This window comes from Octopus sinensis, linkage group LG18 (assembly GCF_006345805.1).
Source record: "Octopus sinensis linkage group LG18, ASM634580v1, whole genome shotgun sequence".
Lineage (NCBI taxonomy): Eukaryota > Metazoa > Mollusca > Cephalopoda > Octopoda > Octopodidae > Octopus > Octopus sinensis.
In genome coordinates, this window is record NC_043014.1 from 38,511,655 (window position 1) to 38,530,119 (window position 18,465).

Below are 18,465 nucleotides of genomic sequence, written 5' to 3' on the forward strand. Positions count from 1 at the left end.
TGCATTTATTTCCTTGTCATATTTGTTTATTCATTTATGTCTTTTGTGGGTTTTCTGCGATGAACAGTAAACAACTTCAAGACTTCTGCGGCGTAGATTCCCAGGTAAATAACAATTTTTGAGGCAAAATACCTTTGAAATGTATACTCGAATTTATATTTATTTATATGTATAACAATTTCTATTCTTCGTTTCTTTAGTACATACGAATTATCATTCGCTTGAAACAAAATATCCTCGATTTTAAAAATATGATTCACTTTATCAACTCCATCTTCGTTTGGTACTACTAGCGAACAGTGGTCCCGGTGCGCGCACTCGCGCTAGCTAGTTGTAAGTAGTCGATCCTACAACGACTTTTTAACCCTAAGCCTAACCCTAGTTTGTTTTTAAAAATAATTTATAATACAAACCTACGCGCAAGTCGTTGTAGGATCGACTACTTACGACTAGCTAGTGCGAGTACGCGCACCGGGACCATTCTCATTACTTTAAAAGGTAAAAAACTTCAACTAATAAAACTAAGGTTTAAAAGTATACGATAGTGCGTGTGTGTGTGTGTAGTTGCTGTGAGAAATTATTTCGCCTATCGTTGACTAGCCTGACTCTTTTACAGTAAGATAAGAGTTTTTAATCTCAAATTACTTATATACATATATCCGTCATATACTCGGATCTATATATCCGTCATATACTTATATACATATATCCGTCATATACTCGGATCTATATATCCGTCATATACTTATATACATATATCCGTCATATACTTCTTGCCGGTTTTGTTGCTTGCTTTTTGCTCATGAATTACGATAGTCTGTATATACTTATACAGACATACGAAAAGCACCTGCATGGTTTAGTGTGTGTGTGTGTGTGTGTACGCTGATGATGCAGAGCGTGTACGTGTGTTTGTGTGTGTGTATGTGTACGCTGATGATGCAGGGTGTGTACGTGTATATGTGTGTGTGTGTGTGAGTGTGTCTGTTCGAAACGATTGTTGTTTTACTCAAGCACCAAACTGAACAAAAAAACACAAGGGTACTACTCGAGAACAGTGGTCCCGGTGCGCGCACTGGCGTAGTCGCGCATCCGCGCTAGCTAGTCGTGACTAGTCGATCCCACAATGACTACCTAGCAAAGTAAATAAAACACAAAATAAATAATTTTTTTACACAAAGTAAATAGTTTTTGTTAAACAAAGTAAATAAAATACAAAGTAAGGATCGACTAGTCATGACTAGCTAGCGCGAGTACGGGACCACTGTTCTTAAGCACTACCAAATACAAGATTCTAATTACTAGACTGGTTTGTTCATATACACACACTGATACATAGGGCGGATTTTGAACCGTTAAAAAATTGACAGTTTCGGAATAGCTTACTCATTTAGGCTGGATCTCCTCCGTTTTGACAGATTTAAAATTTTTTGTTTTTATCACGCACTTCAAAATGATTCTGAAAAAGTTTCCAAAAATCTTTGTAAAAGTTTTTTTTTTTTAAATTTCATAACATTCCTGTACTTACGGTTAGGGTTTTAGGGTTAGTGTTGGGGAAAAAAGTCAAAATTGAAGAGGTTGGTGGGGGCAAGGGGAGGAAAAATTTTACAATGTCAATTTTGGGCAATTTTCCGGAACCTCCGGAATGTCAGGCTCATAATCATGAGGTAGTGAGTTCAATTCCCAATCCGGGCTGTGTTGTGTTCTTGAGCAAGACACTTTATTTTACGTTGCTCCAGTTAAATGGTTTGTGAAGGTGCATAGCTCAGAGGTTAGAGCATCAGGTTCACAATCATGAGGTAGTGAGTTCGATTCCCAGACCAGGCTATGTTGTGTTCTTGAGCAAGACATTGCTCCAGTTCACTCAGCTGTAGAAATGCAATATCACTTGTGCCAAGCTGTATCAGTCTTTGCCTTTCCCTTGGATAACTTCGGTGGCATGGAGAGGGGAATCTGATGTGCATGGGAAACTATTGGTCTTCCATAAACAGCCTTGCCCAGATTTGTGCCTTGGAGGGGAACTTTCTAGATGCAATCCCATGATTGCTCATGAACAATGGGGGTTTTTATTTGTTACTCTAGTTTAAGAAACCTTTCCAGGACTAATGAAATGGATGTGGTTGATGTTCTTTTTAGACTTCTGTTTGTCCATGCTAAGAGGATAAATGTAGGGCAGGACTCTGGACTTTCCAAGGATGTTACAGCTAGGGCAGAACTGTGACTTAATTGAAGTGTTTAACATGAGATCTAAGGAGTGACACAGTAGGCTTAATAACTGAAGGGGAGCAAGGTATACCAGGTACGGCTTAGGTCGAGATTACTTGTACTTGTACTTGTGGCGACATTCACCCTGGGCGGGTTGAGTCGGCTTCTTCTACTCATGGAAGAAGTTTCGTGGGAATATGTGGATTTCACAAGCGGTCCCCAACAATCCCGCATGTGGAGACATTCTGTTTGTCACAGATTGTCCGCAGACGCAGGGACAGAACGACTGCGGAGCCGTCGGTTCCCAAAGCAGACACTCCGAGGATTTTCACCAGAGCCCCATCTGCCGGGTTGTGGCCCTAATACCACTCGGTGTCAGACCAATCCGCCTTGGGTGGCCCTACCTGGAACCGAAGTTCCCAGCAGCATAGCTCTGACACTACCCGTTGCCAGCGTCCCCACCACGGTGAGGAGAGGATGGACTTTGGGAGATTCCATGCAGCTGGCTAGTTTATAGCCCATCCTAAGAATGATTGTATAGTGATGGTAGAAAAGCAGAGGGAGAGGAAAAAGTACTCACTAACACATTACTACCCCTCTTTCTTTTCATGGAAGAGATGATAGCATGCTGGTGAGTTGAGAGAGAATTAGCTGCTATTTCTAGCCAATCGAGTGACTAGGTAAAAGCTCCTATCTATTATCATCAGCATAGTATAGTATGTAGTTAAATATTCTTTGAAGGAACATTTGGTAAAGGAGGCATGACCAAACATTGAAGTATGCCATGGTTGTAGAATGCTTGTCCAAAAAGGACCCAGTCAGTGCATGTTCAACTGGAGCAGTCATCATCATCATCATCACCACCACATGGTTTGGAGTTCAGTCCCATTGCATGATACTTTGCGCACTTAGCCCTGGGCCTACTAAAGATCTTTTGAGTGGATTTGGTAGACAGAACTGGAAAACACAAAATAAATGATTCACATGCACTCAAGCAAACTGCATCCTCAACTTGTTTAATTTGCCAAAAGGTTTGCAAGGTACCAGCTGACCTCAAGAGATACATGAGTGTCCTTAGAACATGATTACTGCCTTATTTTACTGAACTCTCAATTGTCATTCACAACGAAAGAATTTATCAGGTGGCAAGCTGGCAGAATTGTTAGCATGCCAGGCAAAATGCTTAGTGGTATTTCGTCTGCCATTACGTTCTGAGTTCAAATTCCGCCAAGGTCAACTTTGCCTTTCATCCTCTCGGGGTCGACTTAATACCTATGTCTGTCCTTGTTTGTCCCCTCTGTGTGTAGCCCCTTGTGGGTAATAAAGAAATAGGTATTTCGTCTGCCATTACGTTCTGAGTTCAAATTCCGCCAAGGTCAACTTTGCCTTTCATCCTTTCGGGGTCGATAAATTAAGTACCAGTTATGTAATCGACTTAATCCCCTTGTCTGTCCTTGTTTGTTCCCTCTATGTTTAGCCCCTTGTGGGCAATAAAGAAATAAGAATTTATCATGTGTGTGAGTGTGTGTTTTTTTTTTACAGAAAATAAAGTTAATTTCAAATGCAAGGAAACTGAAAACAGCCTAAAAATTAGGTAAACACCCCTAGAATACAGCAAAAAGTTACCAGCTGGCAGTTACAGAGAATCAAACCCTGTTCCTCAATTTTCTCTGGCCACCTGCTGGCAGCTTTTTCCATCTTCTAGGCTGTTTTCTCAAATATCCCCATATTCAAAATTTACTTTATTTTCTGTGATATAGTAAGCCATTCAACACTTCTTAGTTTTTTTTATAAAAAAATATAGGAGTGGCTGTGTAGTAAATAACTTCCTTATGAACCACATGGTTCCACGTGGCACCTTGGGCAAGTGTCTTCTACTATAGCCTCAGGTCGACCAAAGCCTTCTGATTGGATTTGGTAGACAGAAACTCAAAGAAGCCCGTCGTATATATGTATATATATATATATATAATATATATATATATACATATATATAAAGTTAATCCAAACAAAAAGACAACAACGCGAGGATGTGGAACAAATAAAGTATTATTGGACGCTAAGGGAAGAAGAGATATATATATATTATATTATACATATATATATGTATGTGTGTGTATATGTTTGTGTGTCTATGTTTGTCCCCCTAACATCGCTTGACAACCAATGTTGGTGTGTTTACGTCCCTGTAACTTAGCGGTTTGGCAAAAGAGACCAATAGAATAAGTCTTGGGGTCGATTTGCTTGACTAAAGGCGATGCTCCAGCATGGCAACAGTCAAATGACTGAAACAAGTAAAAGAGTATATATTTGGAAAAGGGATGCTTGTGTCTCCTTGTTTTAGCATCGCATGATAGTTGTAAATGGGTGCCATCTCCTTACAATCAGTGTAAAATCATTGAGTTATGCCAGAGTTGATAGGATGTTTGTCCAAAGAGGACCTAGTCAGTGCATATTCTCCTGAAACAGACATCATTATCATCGTATCACATGATAGTTGTAAATGAACGTCACCATCATACAAGTGGTATTCCTTATTTCCTGTCTTCGTTGGAAACATATCTGGTCATGGGGGAAATACTATGCTACTTTGTTTTGTAAATGGGTGAGGATTGGTGACAGGAAGGGCATCCAACCATAGAAAAATCTACTTCAAACAAAATCCATATGCAGTCACCCATGCATACCAGCCTCCCCTGCTCTCCATGCCACTAATGTTGTTCAAAGGAAAGGTAAAGGTTAATATAGCTTGGCACCAGTTGCATCATAACTCATTTCTGCCGTCCAAGAATTTGGACCGGGAGATCTCCATTTCCAGCGACTTCGAGGGCCACCTGCTAGTGGTGTCGGGCGCCAATGAAGAGCCCTTGACTACAACAAGATGACCGAAGTTTTTTTTTTTTCCAATGTCTGGGGTCTCCTGCCCCTAAGCCCTAGACCATCACCTAATCACCCTTACCCGTCTTGTTGCTTAACAACAACAACAATAACTCATTTCTACAGATGAGTGAACTGGAGCAACGTGAAATAAAGTGTCTTGCTCAAGACCACAACACAGACCAGTCCAGGAATTGAACTCACTACTTTGTGATTGTGATCCCAACAGTCTAACCTCTGAGCCACGTTTTAAATTTTGGCACAAGGCCAGCAATGTTAAGGAAAGTGAGATTAGTTGATCATATTAACTCTGGCACTTGACCGGTGCTTTATTTTATTGAACCTGTAAAAGACAAAAGGCAATCCTAGCCAGGATTTGAACTCAGAACACGAAAAGCCAGAAGAAATGCTACAAAGCATTTTGTCTGAAGACACTCACCCAAAGTGCTATGCTGTAGGGACTGAACCTGAAACCATGTGGTTAGGAGTCAAACGTCCTAACCACATGTCTTTTTTTGCTGCGAAATACACATTAAAACACTACCTGTGAGAGACAAGAACACCTGTCCTATAAGCTGGCTGTTTTATTCTTTCAGTTATGTCACCTCTTCAGAAAGAGGAAAGGAAAGGCGGAGTGTGTCATTCATACACATAGAGAGGGAGTAAATTCCAGATTAAAGCCAGACTTCATGAGTCATATTGTTCATGGAGACATTTGCTAATTACTTCATTAATTGCATTAATTAGTATAAACGAATAAAACAGCAAAAAATGTTTAATTCTAATATAAGAGAACAGAAATCAATACACAACATACTAGCATCTACATTTTACATTATCTGGTATTCCATCGGTTCCAATGACGAGGGTGGGGTTCAATTTGATCCAATCAATAGAACCGCCTGTTCATGAAATTAGCATACATGTGACTGAGTAACCCACAGACACACGGACCTTTAATGTAGTTCTCAGGGAGATTCAGCATGACGAAGAATGTGGCAAGGCTGAACCATTGAATTACAGGTACAATTCGTTATGCATTAAAGCATACAGATATAGACAGATAGACACACACACACGCACACACACACATATTCCTTTCAAGAGTCAAATAAAATGCTACTTAAGTACAGTGGTTGATGATAGTGACTAAGTCTGACCCCCCACACTCCACCCCAAAAAAATTGCTTACCTTGTTTGTAACTAAATACCTAAATTTGGAGCCATTGTCTGTCTGTCCAATCAGAGCTGACCTGGGGTTAAACAACTTATACACACACATGTACATGAATTCATGCATACACACACACACACACACACACATACATACATAAATTCAAGCACACTCACACACACACAAATCCAAGTTCACTCACATAAATTCATATATGTACACACACATACACGTACATTCACACACACACATGTACACACAAATTTATATACACACACACGCACATGTACACCCACACACACATGTACACTCACACACACATAAATTCAAACACACACAAATTCATACACACATACCCACATGTACATTCACACACACATAAATTCAAGCACACTCACACACATACACATAAATTCATAGACACACACACAAATCCAAGTTCACTCACACATAAATTCATATACGTACACATACACACACATGTACACACAAATTCATATACACACACACACACATGCACACTCACACACACATAAATTCAAACACACACAAATTCATACACACATACCCACATGTACATTCACACACACACAAATCCAAGTTCACTCACACATAAATTCATATACGTACACATACACACACGTGTACACACAAATTCATATACACACACACGCACATGTACACCCACACACACATGCACACTCACACACACATAAATTCAAACACACACAAATTCACACACACACATACACATGTACATTCACACATACACACACACACACCTTCACACACATTGCGATATGCATTGTAAAGACAACCACACAGCTTTCTTCCAAAGCATTATCTCTCCAACTGCTTTGTTACATAAACTATTTCCACCCTAGCCTGTTCTATATATAACCATTACAATGCACATTGAGCTTCAGGCTGAACGTAAGTCACACAGAAAAACCTGTCTTAGAAAACACTGAAAGACCAGCCAGGTCTAGTTATTTGCCAAGATAATAGAGGTGGAAGCGTGGGTTGGATTTTCTTGAAATATTTGGCTGTCAGTTTTTTGTAAAAGAATTATTTATATTTCTTGATTCCTTTGTGTGTGTGTGTGTGAGTGTAGGTGTGTGTTTTCAGGTATGTGTACCTCTACATGATTATGTATTTACCTGAGAATATACATCCATGTGTATGTGTGTTTTCAGGTATGTGTACCTCTACTTGATTATGTATTTACCTGAGAATATACATCCATGTGTATGTGTGTTTTCAGGTGTGTGTACCTCTACATGATTATGTATTTACCTGAGAATATACATCCATGTGTATGTGTGTTTTCAGGTGTGTGTACCTCTACATGATTATGTATTTACCTGAGAATATACATCCATGTGTATGTGTGTGTACCTCTACATGATTATGTATTTACCTGAGAATATACATCCATGTGTATGTGTGTTTTCAGGTGTGTGTACCTCTACATGATTATGTATTTACCTGAGAATATACATCCATGTGTATGTGTGTTTTCAGGTATGTGTACCTCTACTTGATTATGTATTTACTTGAGAATATATATCCATGTGTATGTGTGTTTTCAGGTGTGTGTACCTCTATATGATTATGTATTTACCTGAGAATATACATCTGTGTGTGTTTCCAAGCATGTGTACCTCTACATGATTATGTATTTACCTGGGAATATACATCCGTGTGTGTATGTGTGCACGTGTGTGTGTGTGTGTGTGTGTGTATGTTTTCAGGCATGTGTACCTCTACATGATTATTTATGTACCTGAGAATATACATCCGTATGTGTGTGTGTATACGTGTATCTGTGGATGTACATCAATGTATACATGTGTGTGTGTGTGTGTATTGCTGTATGAGTGTGCTGTAGATATACATCCACATGTATATATGTATGTATCCATGTGTGTGTGTATCCATGTATGTGTATCTATGTATGAGTATATACTTGTGGATCCATCTGTGTGTATTATCTGTGAGTATATGTGTCTGAGAATATACATACATGTGTGTGTGTCCATATGTGTCTCTGTGTGAGTGCCTGTACCTATGAATATACATCCTATACTTCCATGTGTGTGTGTGTGTGTGTGTTTGTTTGTTCATTAGTCACCAGAATACAACAGCAATTAATAAACTGGGTTCCAGCATGGTCTTGCAGTTAAGAAGTTCATTTCAATACTTTATTTTATCAACCCTGAAATGATAAAATGCAAAGTTGACCTCAGTGGGATTTGAACTCTGAGTGTAAAGATCTCTAAGGAAAGTGCTTAGAGGAAATACCTCTAAGCACTTTGTCTAATGCATTAATGATTTTGCCAGCTTGCCACCTTTGGGTGCTAAATAATGACGACTGATGATAACTGCTATAAATTAATTTTCGCATTTGAATTCATGAAATTATTTTTTTAATATATATATTTTTTTTTAGGTGAGGTCTGATTTGTACTTAAAAGGTACTTTCATATGAAGCTCATCTGCATTTTTGTGTTATAAAACAAAATACAGTAATGAGAAAGTTTATCCCTAAAATCATCTGAAATTCCAGATAAACTAAGAAAATTATCTCTCTCTCTCTCTCTCTATATATATATATATATATTAGCCCCCTGCCCATTTCAAAGTACCCTGGATCCCGGATCGTCTCGCTGTGCTTGAGGAGACCTGTTGAGTCAAGTACATGAACATGAACATCGAAATGAACATGAGCATCGAAATAAATATAAATATCAATGGAAATAGTAGTTGTGATACCTGTGCCGGTGGCACATAAAAAGCACCATCCGAACGTGGCCGATGCCAGCACCGCCCCGACTGGCTTCTGTGCCGGTGGCACATAAAAAGCACCATCCGAACGTGGCCGATGCCAGCACCGCCCCGACTGGCTTCTGTGCCGGTGGCACATAAAAAGCACCAACCGATCGTGGGATCCCGGAACATCTCGCTGTGCTTGAGGAGACCTGTTGAGTCAAGTGCATGTACATGAACATCGAACCAAATATCAATGGAAACAGTAGCTGTGATACCTGTGCCGGTGACACATAAAAAGCACCATCCGAACGTGACCGTTGCCAGTGCAGCCTCCACTGGCTTCTGTGCCGGTGGCACATAAAATGCACCATCCGATGCCAACCCCGCCTTGAATGGCTTCTGTGCCGGTGGCACATATAAAGCACCATCCGAACGTGGCCGATGCCAGCGCCGCCTTGACTGGCTTCTGTGCCGGTGGTACATAAAAAGGCACCAACCAATCGTGGCCGATGCCAGACCCCTCTGGCACCTGTGCAGGTGGCACGTAAAAAGCACCCACTACACTCGCGGAGTGGTTGGCGTTAGGAAGGGCATCCAGTTGTAGAAACACTGCCAGATCAGACTGGAGCCTGGGGCAGCCCCTGGCTCCCCAGACCCCGGTCGAACCGTCCAACCCATGCTAGCGCGGAAAACGGACGTTAAACGATGATGATGATGATGATATATGTTTTGTTTTTATCTTGGACCTGAAGAGTGACTATATTTAAATTGAATTGATTTTACTGTTATCAGTTTGAAAATATACCCACGAAACACGTGTAGTCTTTTTACCAATTATATACTTTTTATTTATTATTTTGTACTTTACTTAATTATTGGTATATGTTTTATCATATATTTAATTTTTTTCTATATGGTATAATTTAATTATATCGTTATTTCATTGTTGAATTGCTAAAAGGTGGTTCTTCTCTAATTTATATATACATACATATATATATATATATATATATATATATAGAGAGAGAGAGAGCAGGGAATACCCAAAAGAAAATGAAATTTTGCAATATTATTTTATTCACTTAGTCTTACATGTTTACACTTTTATTGCCTTCGAAGTATTCTCCATTTGAAGCAGTGCATCAGTCCAGATGAGTGCTAGAACTCTTCCAAAATGATGTCTTTTAATGCCTTCATCATTTTTTTTCTTCACACCTTCCACATCTGCAAATTCCATAGCACCAGCTTTTATCACCAGTGATGACCTTCGAGGAAAGGTACAGATCAATTCAAGAAAAGGTTCACGGCCCGCATTCAGTCATGACTGCTTTTGATCTTTCATAAAGCAAGCGAGGCACAAATTTTGCTGCAACTCTTTTCATTCGCAGTTCCTCAGTCAAAATTTGTTGGCAAGAGCTCCAGTACACACCAGTTATATCAACAAGTTCATCAATTGTTTGGCGATGGTCCTCCAAGATCAGTTCATGAATTTTCATGATGCTTTCATACATTTGGGAGGTCGACCGATGCCCTGGACAAGGTTGGTCTTCAAGCGACAAGTGACCATTCCTAAAGCATGGAAACCAAGCGCAGAATAGAATATGTAATTTTTTAAAACTCAACAGCTGTTTCAAGGAGCCCAGAATAGCTCTCATTTATTGTCTGTATATTCTTGTATTCATTTCAGCCATGTAGTTACAGTCATGCTGGAACACCACCATGCACTAAATTTGGTTGAATGTACAAAATAGATCAATTACTAAAAAGAATTTTAAATCTGACCTTCCTTTTACAAGTATGGAACAATAACTTCTGTCTATTCATAAAAAGAATTCTAAACATGACCTTCCTTCACAAGTATGAGCTAATAACTTCTGGCTACCTTCATTGTTACTGCTTGTGAAAAGATATTGCCCACAAGGTATAAAAGCCAAATTTTTCTCTGATACAATGACACTTAAGAAACACAGTATTTGATAGCATGAAAGACACGTGGGAATGTTTGACATACCCTAATTTCAGCAACAAATAATCAGGAAAAGGATTTTAGTGCATTAAAGAAGCTTATGGTTGGCTCAATTTCACAAATAGAACTCAGGGTGGTTTTTTTGAGACATTTTTGGGGGTGAAAAACAAAGCATACCTCATCATCATCATCATGGCCATCATTTAATGTCCATTTTTTATGCTGGCACTGGTTGGATTGTTTGACAAGAGCTGGCATGCCAGAGGACTGTATTTAGCTCTATTGTCTGTTTTGGCATGGATTCTGTGGCTGGATGTCCTTCATAATGCCAACCACTTTACAGAATCTACTGAGTAACTTTTTGCATGGCACCTGCACCAGTGGGGTCACCAAGTTAACTTGCAAGACAAAGATCCCTTGACTGGGATAAGAAGTAGTATTTATGGAGGTGGCTAAAAAGAACAATAGAGGAATAGAGACAGGAGTCTATCATCAAATATGGTATATTTCCCTAGAGGGAAACATAGGGTATATTTCCCTCTAGGAAATAAGCTGCTAGTTGAGCATTGGGGTCAATGTAATCAACTTATCCCTTCTCCTGAAATTGCTGGTCTTGTGCCAAAATTATAATTATTATTATTATTATTATTATTACTATTATTAAGGCAGCACATTGGTAGAATCATTAGCATCCCAGACAAAATGCTTGGTGGTATTTTGTTCATCTTTACGTTCTGAGTTCAAATTCTGCCGAGGTCAACTTTGCCTTTCATCCTTTCAGGGTCAATAGAATAAGTACCAGTTACACACTGGGGTCAATGTAATTGACTAGTCCGCTCCCACCGAATTTCAGGCCTTGGGCCTTTAGTAGAAAGGATTATTATAATTATTATTATTATCCTTTCAGGGTTGATAAATTAAGTACCAGTGACACATTGGGGTTGATGTAATCAACTAGTCCCCTCCCCACAAATTTCAGGCATTGTGCCTTTAATAGAAAGGATTATTATTATAATAATAATCATCATTTAACATCCGTTTTCCATGCTAGCATGGATTGGATGGTTTGACCAGGGTCTGGGAAGCCAGGAGGCTGCACCAGGCTCCAGTCTGATCTGGCAGTGTTTCTACAGCTGGATGCCCTTCCTAACGCCAACCACTCCGTGAGTGTAGTGGGTGCTTTTTACATGCCACCAGCACAGGGACCAGAGGAGGCTGGCAACGACCACGATCAGTTGGTGCTTTTACGTGGGCGCTGGCATCATCATCATTATTATTATCATTATTATTATTATTAAGGCAGTGAGCTGCCAGAATCATTAGCACGCTGGGTAAAATGCTTAGCAGCATATTATCTGTCTTTACATTCTGAGTTCAAATTCCACTGAGGTCAGCTTTGCTTTTATCCTTTCAGTGATGATAAAATAAGTACCAGTACCCCACCTGCCCCGAAATTGCTGACCATATTGTGTCCCAGTAGTCTCTTGCAAGAGAGTTGAACATGTACGAGATTACACCACCAAACGCATCATAACTACTTTTGTTTCCTTGTTTATTTGTAGGTCCCACCATGGATTGGAGTTCATTACCAGAACACATCGTTATCCAGATTATGTCAAAGCTTCTTCAACTCAATGACCGTTACCATGCCTCTTTGACATGCAAAGCTTGGAATAACTGTTTTCACTCTTCGTGCCTCTGGCATACTGTGGTCTTTAAGTTCTTGTCTGAAAGAAATCAATCTCTTCTCGGCTCCTTAAATAAATATGGACATTTTTTCAAGCATCTAACTGTGGTGTTAGATCAAAGTGAAGAATACAACAGGTAACAACATCATCATCATCACCACCACCACCACCACCATCATCGTCGTAAACAAAAATAAGTCTTAACCAAATGAAAACATGAAGGTTCCTGAAAGGAAGTAGTAGTAGTAATAATAATAATAATAATAATAATAATAATAATAATAATGCCCTGATGCAGTACCAGGCAGTGGTTCTCATGGCTTCTGATCTTAACTGATTGGAAGTGTTATCAAGTACATTGTTTTGTCTTGGTATAAAAGATGGCCTACAGCAAATATTCTGCTCAATACCACAGATTTGCTTGTCAGTTGTTTGACCTTAACCAGTTGAGCATGTCCCTTAGTGGCTGACGATATGTGCATCTCTGATCACGAGCAGAAGTAGTGGGGGAGCATCATAGCCATGTGTTGAGAGGGATTCTTTGGGGTTTGAATAATTCACCTCTGGAAACATGGGTGTTTCGTTCAACATCCTTAAACAACCCTTACTCAGGGACCTTTTGAGCAGGATGGGTTACTCGACAAGAAGAAAATTCTAACTGGGCCCCACCTGCAAGGTCATGCGCTGTTTATCTTGATATGAGATCACCATGTCACGCACATATGGTTGTGATGCATGTGCCTGGTGTACCCTTATCAGATGAGTAGTCATGATGGGTATACTGGGCTTCGTATATTTTACCCCAGTGTCACTTTGATGACATGCACTGCTCTCTCACTCAATGATAATGATAATAATAATAATAATAATGATGATGATGATTTCAAATTTTGGCACAAGGTCAGCAATTTCAGGGAAGGGGGTAAATCGATTACTTTCAACCCCAGTATCCAACTGGTACTTAGTTTATCAACACCAAAAGGTTGAAAAGGGCAAAGTCAAACCTCAGTGGCATTTGAACTCAGAATGTAGACAAACGAAATGCTGCTAAGCATTTTGCCCAGCATGCTAACAATTCTGCCAGATCACAACCTTAATAATAATAATAATAATAATAATAATAATAATAACAATAATGCCCTGATGCAGTACCAGGCAGTGGTTCTCATGGCTTCTGATCTTAACTGATTGGAAGTGTTATCAAGTACATTGTTTTGTCTTGGTATAAAAGATGGCCTACAGCAAATATTCTGCTCAATACCACAGATTTGCTTGTCAGTTGTTTGACCTTAACCAGTTGAGCATGTCCCTTAGTGGCTGACGATATGTGCATCTCTGATCACGAGCAGAAGTAGTGGGGGAGCATCATAGCCATGTGTTGAGAGGGATTCTTTGGGGTTTGAATAATTCACCTCTGGAAACATGGGTGTTTCGTTCAACATCCTTAAACAACCCTTACTCAGGGACCTTTTGAGCAGGATGGGTTACTCGACAAGAAGAAAATTCTAACTGGGCCCCACCTGCAAGGTCATGCGCTGTTTATCTTGATATGAGATCACCATGTCACGCACATATGGTTGTGATGCATGTGCCTGGTGTACCCTTATCAGATGGGTAGTCATGATGGGTATACTGGGCTTCGTATATTTTACCCCAGTGTCACTTTGATGACATGCACTGCTCTCTCACTCAATGATAATGATAATAATAATAATAATAATGATGATGATGATTTCAAATTTTGGCACAAGGTCAGCAATTTCAGGGAAGGGGGTAAATCGATTACTTTCAACCCTAGTATCCAACTGGTACTTAGTTTATCAACACCAAAAGGTTGAAAAGGGCAAAGTCAAACCTCAGTGGCATTTGAACTCAGAATGTAGACAAACGAAATGCTGCTAAGCATTTTGCCCAGCATGCTAACAATTCTGCCAGATCACAACCTTAATAATAATAATAATAATAATAACAATAATAATAACAGTAATAACGTTTAATAAATGTTGCTTACTGCAAGTTACTCTCATTTACTGGTTTCAGTCATTTGACTGCGGCCATGCTGGAGCACCGCCTTTAGTCGAGCAAATCGACCCCGGGACTTATTCTTTGTAAGCCCAGTACTTATTCTATCGGTCTCTTTTGCTGAACCGCTAAGTGACGGGGACGTAAACACACCAGTATTGGTTGTCAAGCAATGCTAGGGGGACAAACACACACACACATACATACATATACATATATACGACAGGCTTCTTTCAGTTTCCGTCTACCAAATCCACTCACAAGGCATTGGTCAACCCGGGGCTATAGCAGAAGACACTTGCCCAAGATGCCACGCAGTGGGACTGAACCTGGAACCATGTGGTTGGTTAGCAAGCTACTTACCACACAGCCACTCCTGTGCCTATGTTATGGATGATCCTTTTATGACTTCATTGCTTTCAGGATTAGCTTAAGGTATTTTCTCACCCGACATCACAAAATGCATCTGAATAAACATTGCCGGACAGCAAATAGAGACTCAGACATTGCTTAGAAAATAATTTTCATTTTTAACCTCGTATATAGTACACACTAGGGATTTTGACCTTTAAATTTTGGGAAAAAAATTGTGGATTATACTCGAGGATTTACAGTATGTGTCTGTGGAGTGCTCAGCCACTTGTACATTAATCTCATGGACCGGCTGTAATTAACAGAGGGCCAGTTATTTTATTGACCCTAAAAACATGAAACATGAAAGGCAAAGTCAGCTTCAGTGGTATCCAATCTCTGAACCTAAAACACCATATTTAGGGAGTTGTATAAGTCTGTAATGTGTCTGTATTACCTCAATTTTGAATCCTAACATTCTCTAACCAGTTGTAATTACTTTTTCAGAAGACTTCTCTTACCTTCAACATTATTTTCACCCAGCATGTATATCTCATCTACGTTAACACATCGCTGTTAATTTCATCTGCAAACTCAAAATAATAATTTTTTATTCTTTTTTTTTCTTTCTTTCTAATTTTTACAGACAAAATTCCATAAAGCTTTTGAAATATCTATCATTGTTACCAAATCGCCGCCTTACGACTCTCACTATTATATTTACTTCAAAGAACCCTTTGTTTTATGCCGGTACAGAGTTCGTACAAGCATTAAGAGAGTTGTTTGATACCAGCTCGTTAAAAGACGCTGAAGAATCCCCGGCTCAATTGACACAGGTTAGTTTAGAGCACCTTGATGTCGCCTATGATGACACAGTCTTTGACTATCTCTCAGAGAACAACCCAAAACTACAGATGCTAAACATACAAAACCATGTACTTGTTTGCAAAGTGACCTGTGATTGCATGTTAAGGTTAGTTCAGCGCTGTCATTACCTGCAAGAACTGCACCTATTTTACTCCTGTCTTTCAGACAATGTCTTGTTTGCATTTGCCGAAAGCAATCGGCCCCCTACCATGAAACGTATGTCACTGAAATGTAGAATCGAAGACAAATATCACTCCGATCTTTCACCGGAAGCTTGGTCAGCATTCAGACAAGCTCATCCCCAGCTTGAAGTGAAGCTAGTATTTGATCACACCTGTCCAAAAGACCGTGTAATGGAAATTATGCAACCTGAAATTCCAGTAGCACACCTGCATTTAGACACATTTACTATGCTTAATGATGAAGTGATTCAAACGGCGAAATACTATTCTGACACTTTGCAAAGCTTGGTTCTTCGCACGGTATCTTCAAATTCTTTGAATGAATCTCTCATATACATGGCCACACATTGCAAGAAAATTGGTAAACTCTATGTCTACTGTGTCCTGGAGCCATGGGTTATAGAAAGATTATTTGAATTGTGCCCCAAACTGAAAGAAACTGGTAATTACATTCTCAAAGACAAAAAGGAACCTGAACCTTGGGTAGTTGGCATTGAAGATGACTACTGGTAAAAAATAGCAGGGTGTTTTTTTATAAGGGAACTACTAATTAAAGGGATGATCGTTTTTATAATGTGTAAAAAGGAAAGAGATTCATTTTACAAAATTTGCAAGCAATAAAATTTTATCGAACAACCAATTGCTTTTATATTCAAGTTATTCTTCATCATTATCATTTAATGCCTGCTTTCCATGCTGGCATGGGTTGGACAGTTTGAAAGGACCTTGTCATGTATGCATAAGTGTGTGTGTGTGTGTGTGTGTAGGTATTTGTGTATATTCTTGTCTTGACATTGCACAAGAGCTGTAAAATGAGTATCACTCTCATACAAATGATTTTATGCTTCGAAACATCCGTGATGACATGTCCTTCTAGGGTGGTGGTGGTGGTGGTGGTAGTGGGGGAATACCCTGCTGGAAACAGGTGAATGTTGGTGACAAGATGGTCATCTAACTGTTCAAAAATTTCCCCTCAATGAATTCCATTCGACCCATGCAAGCATGGAAAAATGGACATTAAACTGATAATTGTGATGATGATGATGGTGGAGGTGGTGGTGGTGGTGATGATAGTAATAAAGATATTGATGATGATGGATGATTGATGATGATGGATGATTGATGATGGTGATGATGATTCAGTGAACTGGCGAAGTTATTAGAGCATCAGATAGACAAAACAAATATTACAATGCATTCTAAGATGGCAAGCTGCTGGAATTGTTAGCATGCCGGACAAAATGCTTAGTGGCATTTCATCTGTCTTCTCGTTCTGAGTTCAAATTCCACTAAGGTTGACTTTGCCTTTCATCCTTTCAGGGTCAACAAAATAAGTACCAGCTGATTACTGGGGTACATGTAATTGATTTACCCCACCTTCCCCCGAACTTGTTGACCTTAGGCTAAAATTTGAAATCAATCATTGTTTTGTTTGTCTGTCTGTATCTCTCTGTGTTCAAATCCCACCAGGGTCAACTTTGCCTTTCAATCTTTCAGGGGGGGTCAATAAATAAAAGTACCAATTCTAAGTGCTAGATTACTGGAATTATTACAGCATCAGGCAGGATTCCAGGTAGTATCTGCTCTGGGATTTGTACAGACATTTGGGAATCAACCTTATATTTTTGCCTCATCATTCTCAATAGCAGGGCACTAACATGCAAAGGAGAGCTGGCAGAAACGTTAGCACGCCGGGCAAAATGCTTAGCGGTATTTTATCTGCCATTACATTCTGAGTTCAAATTCTGCTGAGGTCAACTTTGCCTTTCATCCTTTCGGGGTCGATAAATTATGTACCAGTTATACACTGGGGTCGATGTAATTGACTTAATTCCTTTGTCTGTCCTTGTTTGTCCCCTCTATGTTTAACCCCTTTTGGGCAATAAAGAAATAACTAACATGCAAAGGAGACCTGCAGAATCTATGCTTCCTAACCCCCACCACCACCATCCACTTCTCTCCATCGACTCCAGCCAAGACCACTGCCACCAGTAATTACTTTTACTGCAGAGGGGCTGGCACAGGACCGCCAGCGACTGAGAACACTGGTGGACCTGGTTGGCTCTACGCATTTTGGCGACTCTGGGACCACTATCCTGGGATGACCCCAACCCCATCAAACAAGAGCATGAAGCAAGCACTGCTGAAGTGTTTACATTCATAATTGGTGCTACTGACATAGGAGATACTCACACGCCACAAAAAAAAAAAGAAAGAAAATTTTTTCTTTCAGAAAAAAGAGAAGGCCATCTCTTCCTTTAGTATATGCTGTCTTGAGATTTCATATGACTAACAAGTCCAGCTTTCGACCAACAGACTCTACAGCAGAGTTTACAAATATTTTCAGACAGCAAAGTATCT

At 39.6% G+C, this 18,465-nt stretch overlaps 1 protein-coding gene across 1 annotated transcript; it reads left to right on the plus strand.

Moving 5' to 3' along the window:
- The first annotated feature begins 4 nt into the window (after positions 1 to 4).
- On the plus strand, positions 5 to 16,744 carry LOC115221780 (F-box/LRR-repeat protein 8). The gene is made up of 3 exons (XM_029792005.2): positions 5 to 104; positions 12,557 to 12,818; positions 15,702 to 16,744. Exons 2-3 carry the CDS (start codon positions 12,565 to 12,567, stop codon positions 16,615 to 16,617), a joined length of 1,170 nt encoding a protein of 389 aa, XP_029647865.1. The 5' UTR covers positions 5 to 104; positions 12,557 to 12,564; the 3' UTR covers positions 16,618 to 16,744.
- The last annotated feature ends 1,721 nt before the right edge of the window (positions 16,745 to 18,465 follow it).

What these genes read in the sequence shown, in the direction of transcription:
- LOC115221780 (XM_029792005.2), top strand. Translation starts at nt 12,565, where the DNA reads ATGGATTGGAGTTCATTACCAGAACACATCGTTATCCAGATTATGTCA. An exon ending in CAAAGTGAAGAATACAACAG is followed by an intron (nt 12,819 to 15,701) that starts GTAACAACATCA and finishes TAATTTTTACAG; the next exon opens with ACAAAATTCCATAAAGCTTT.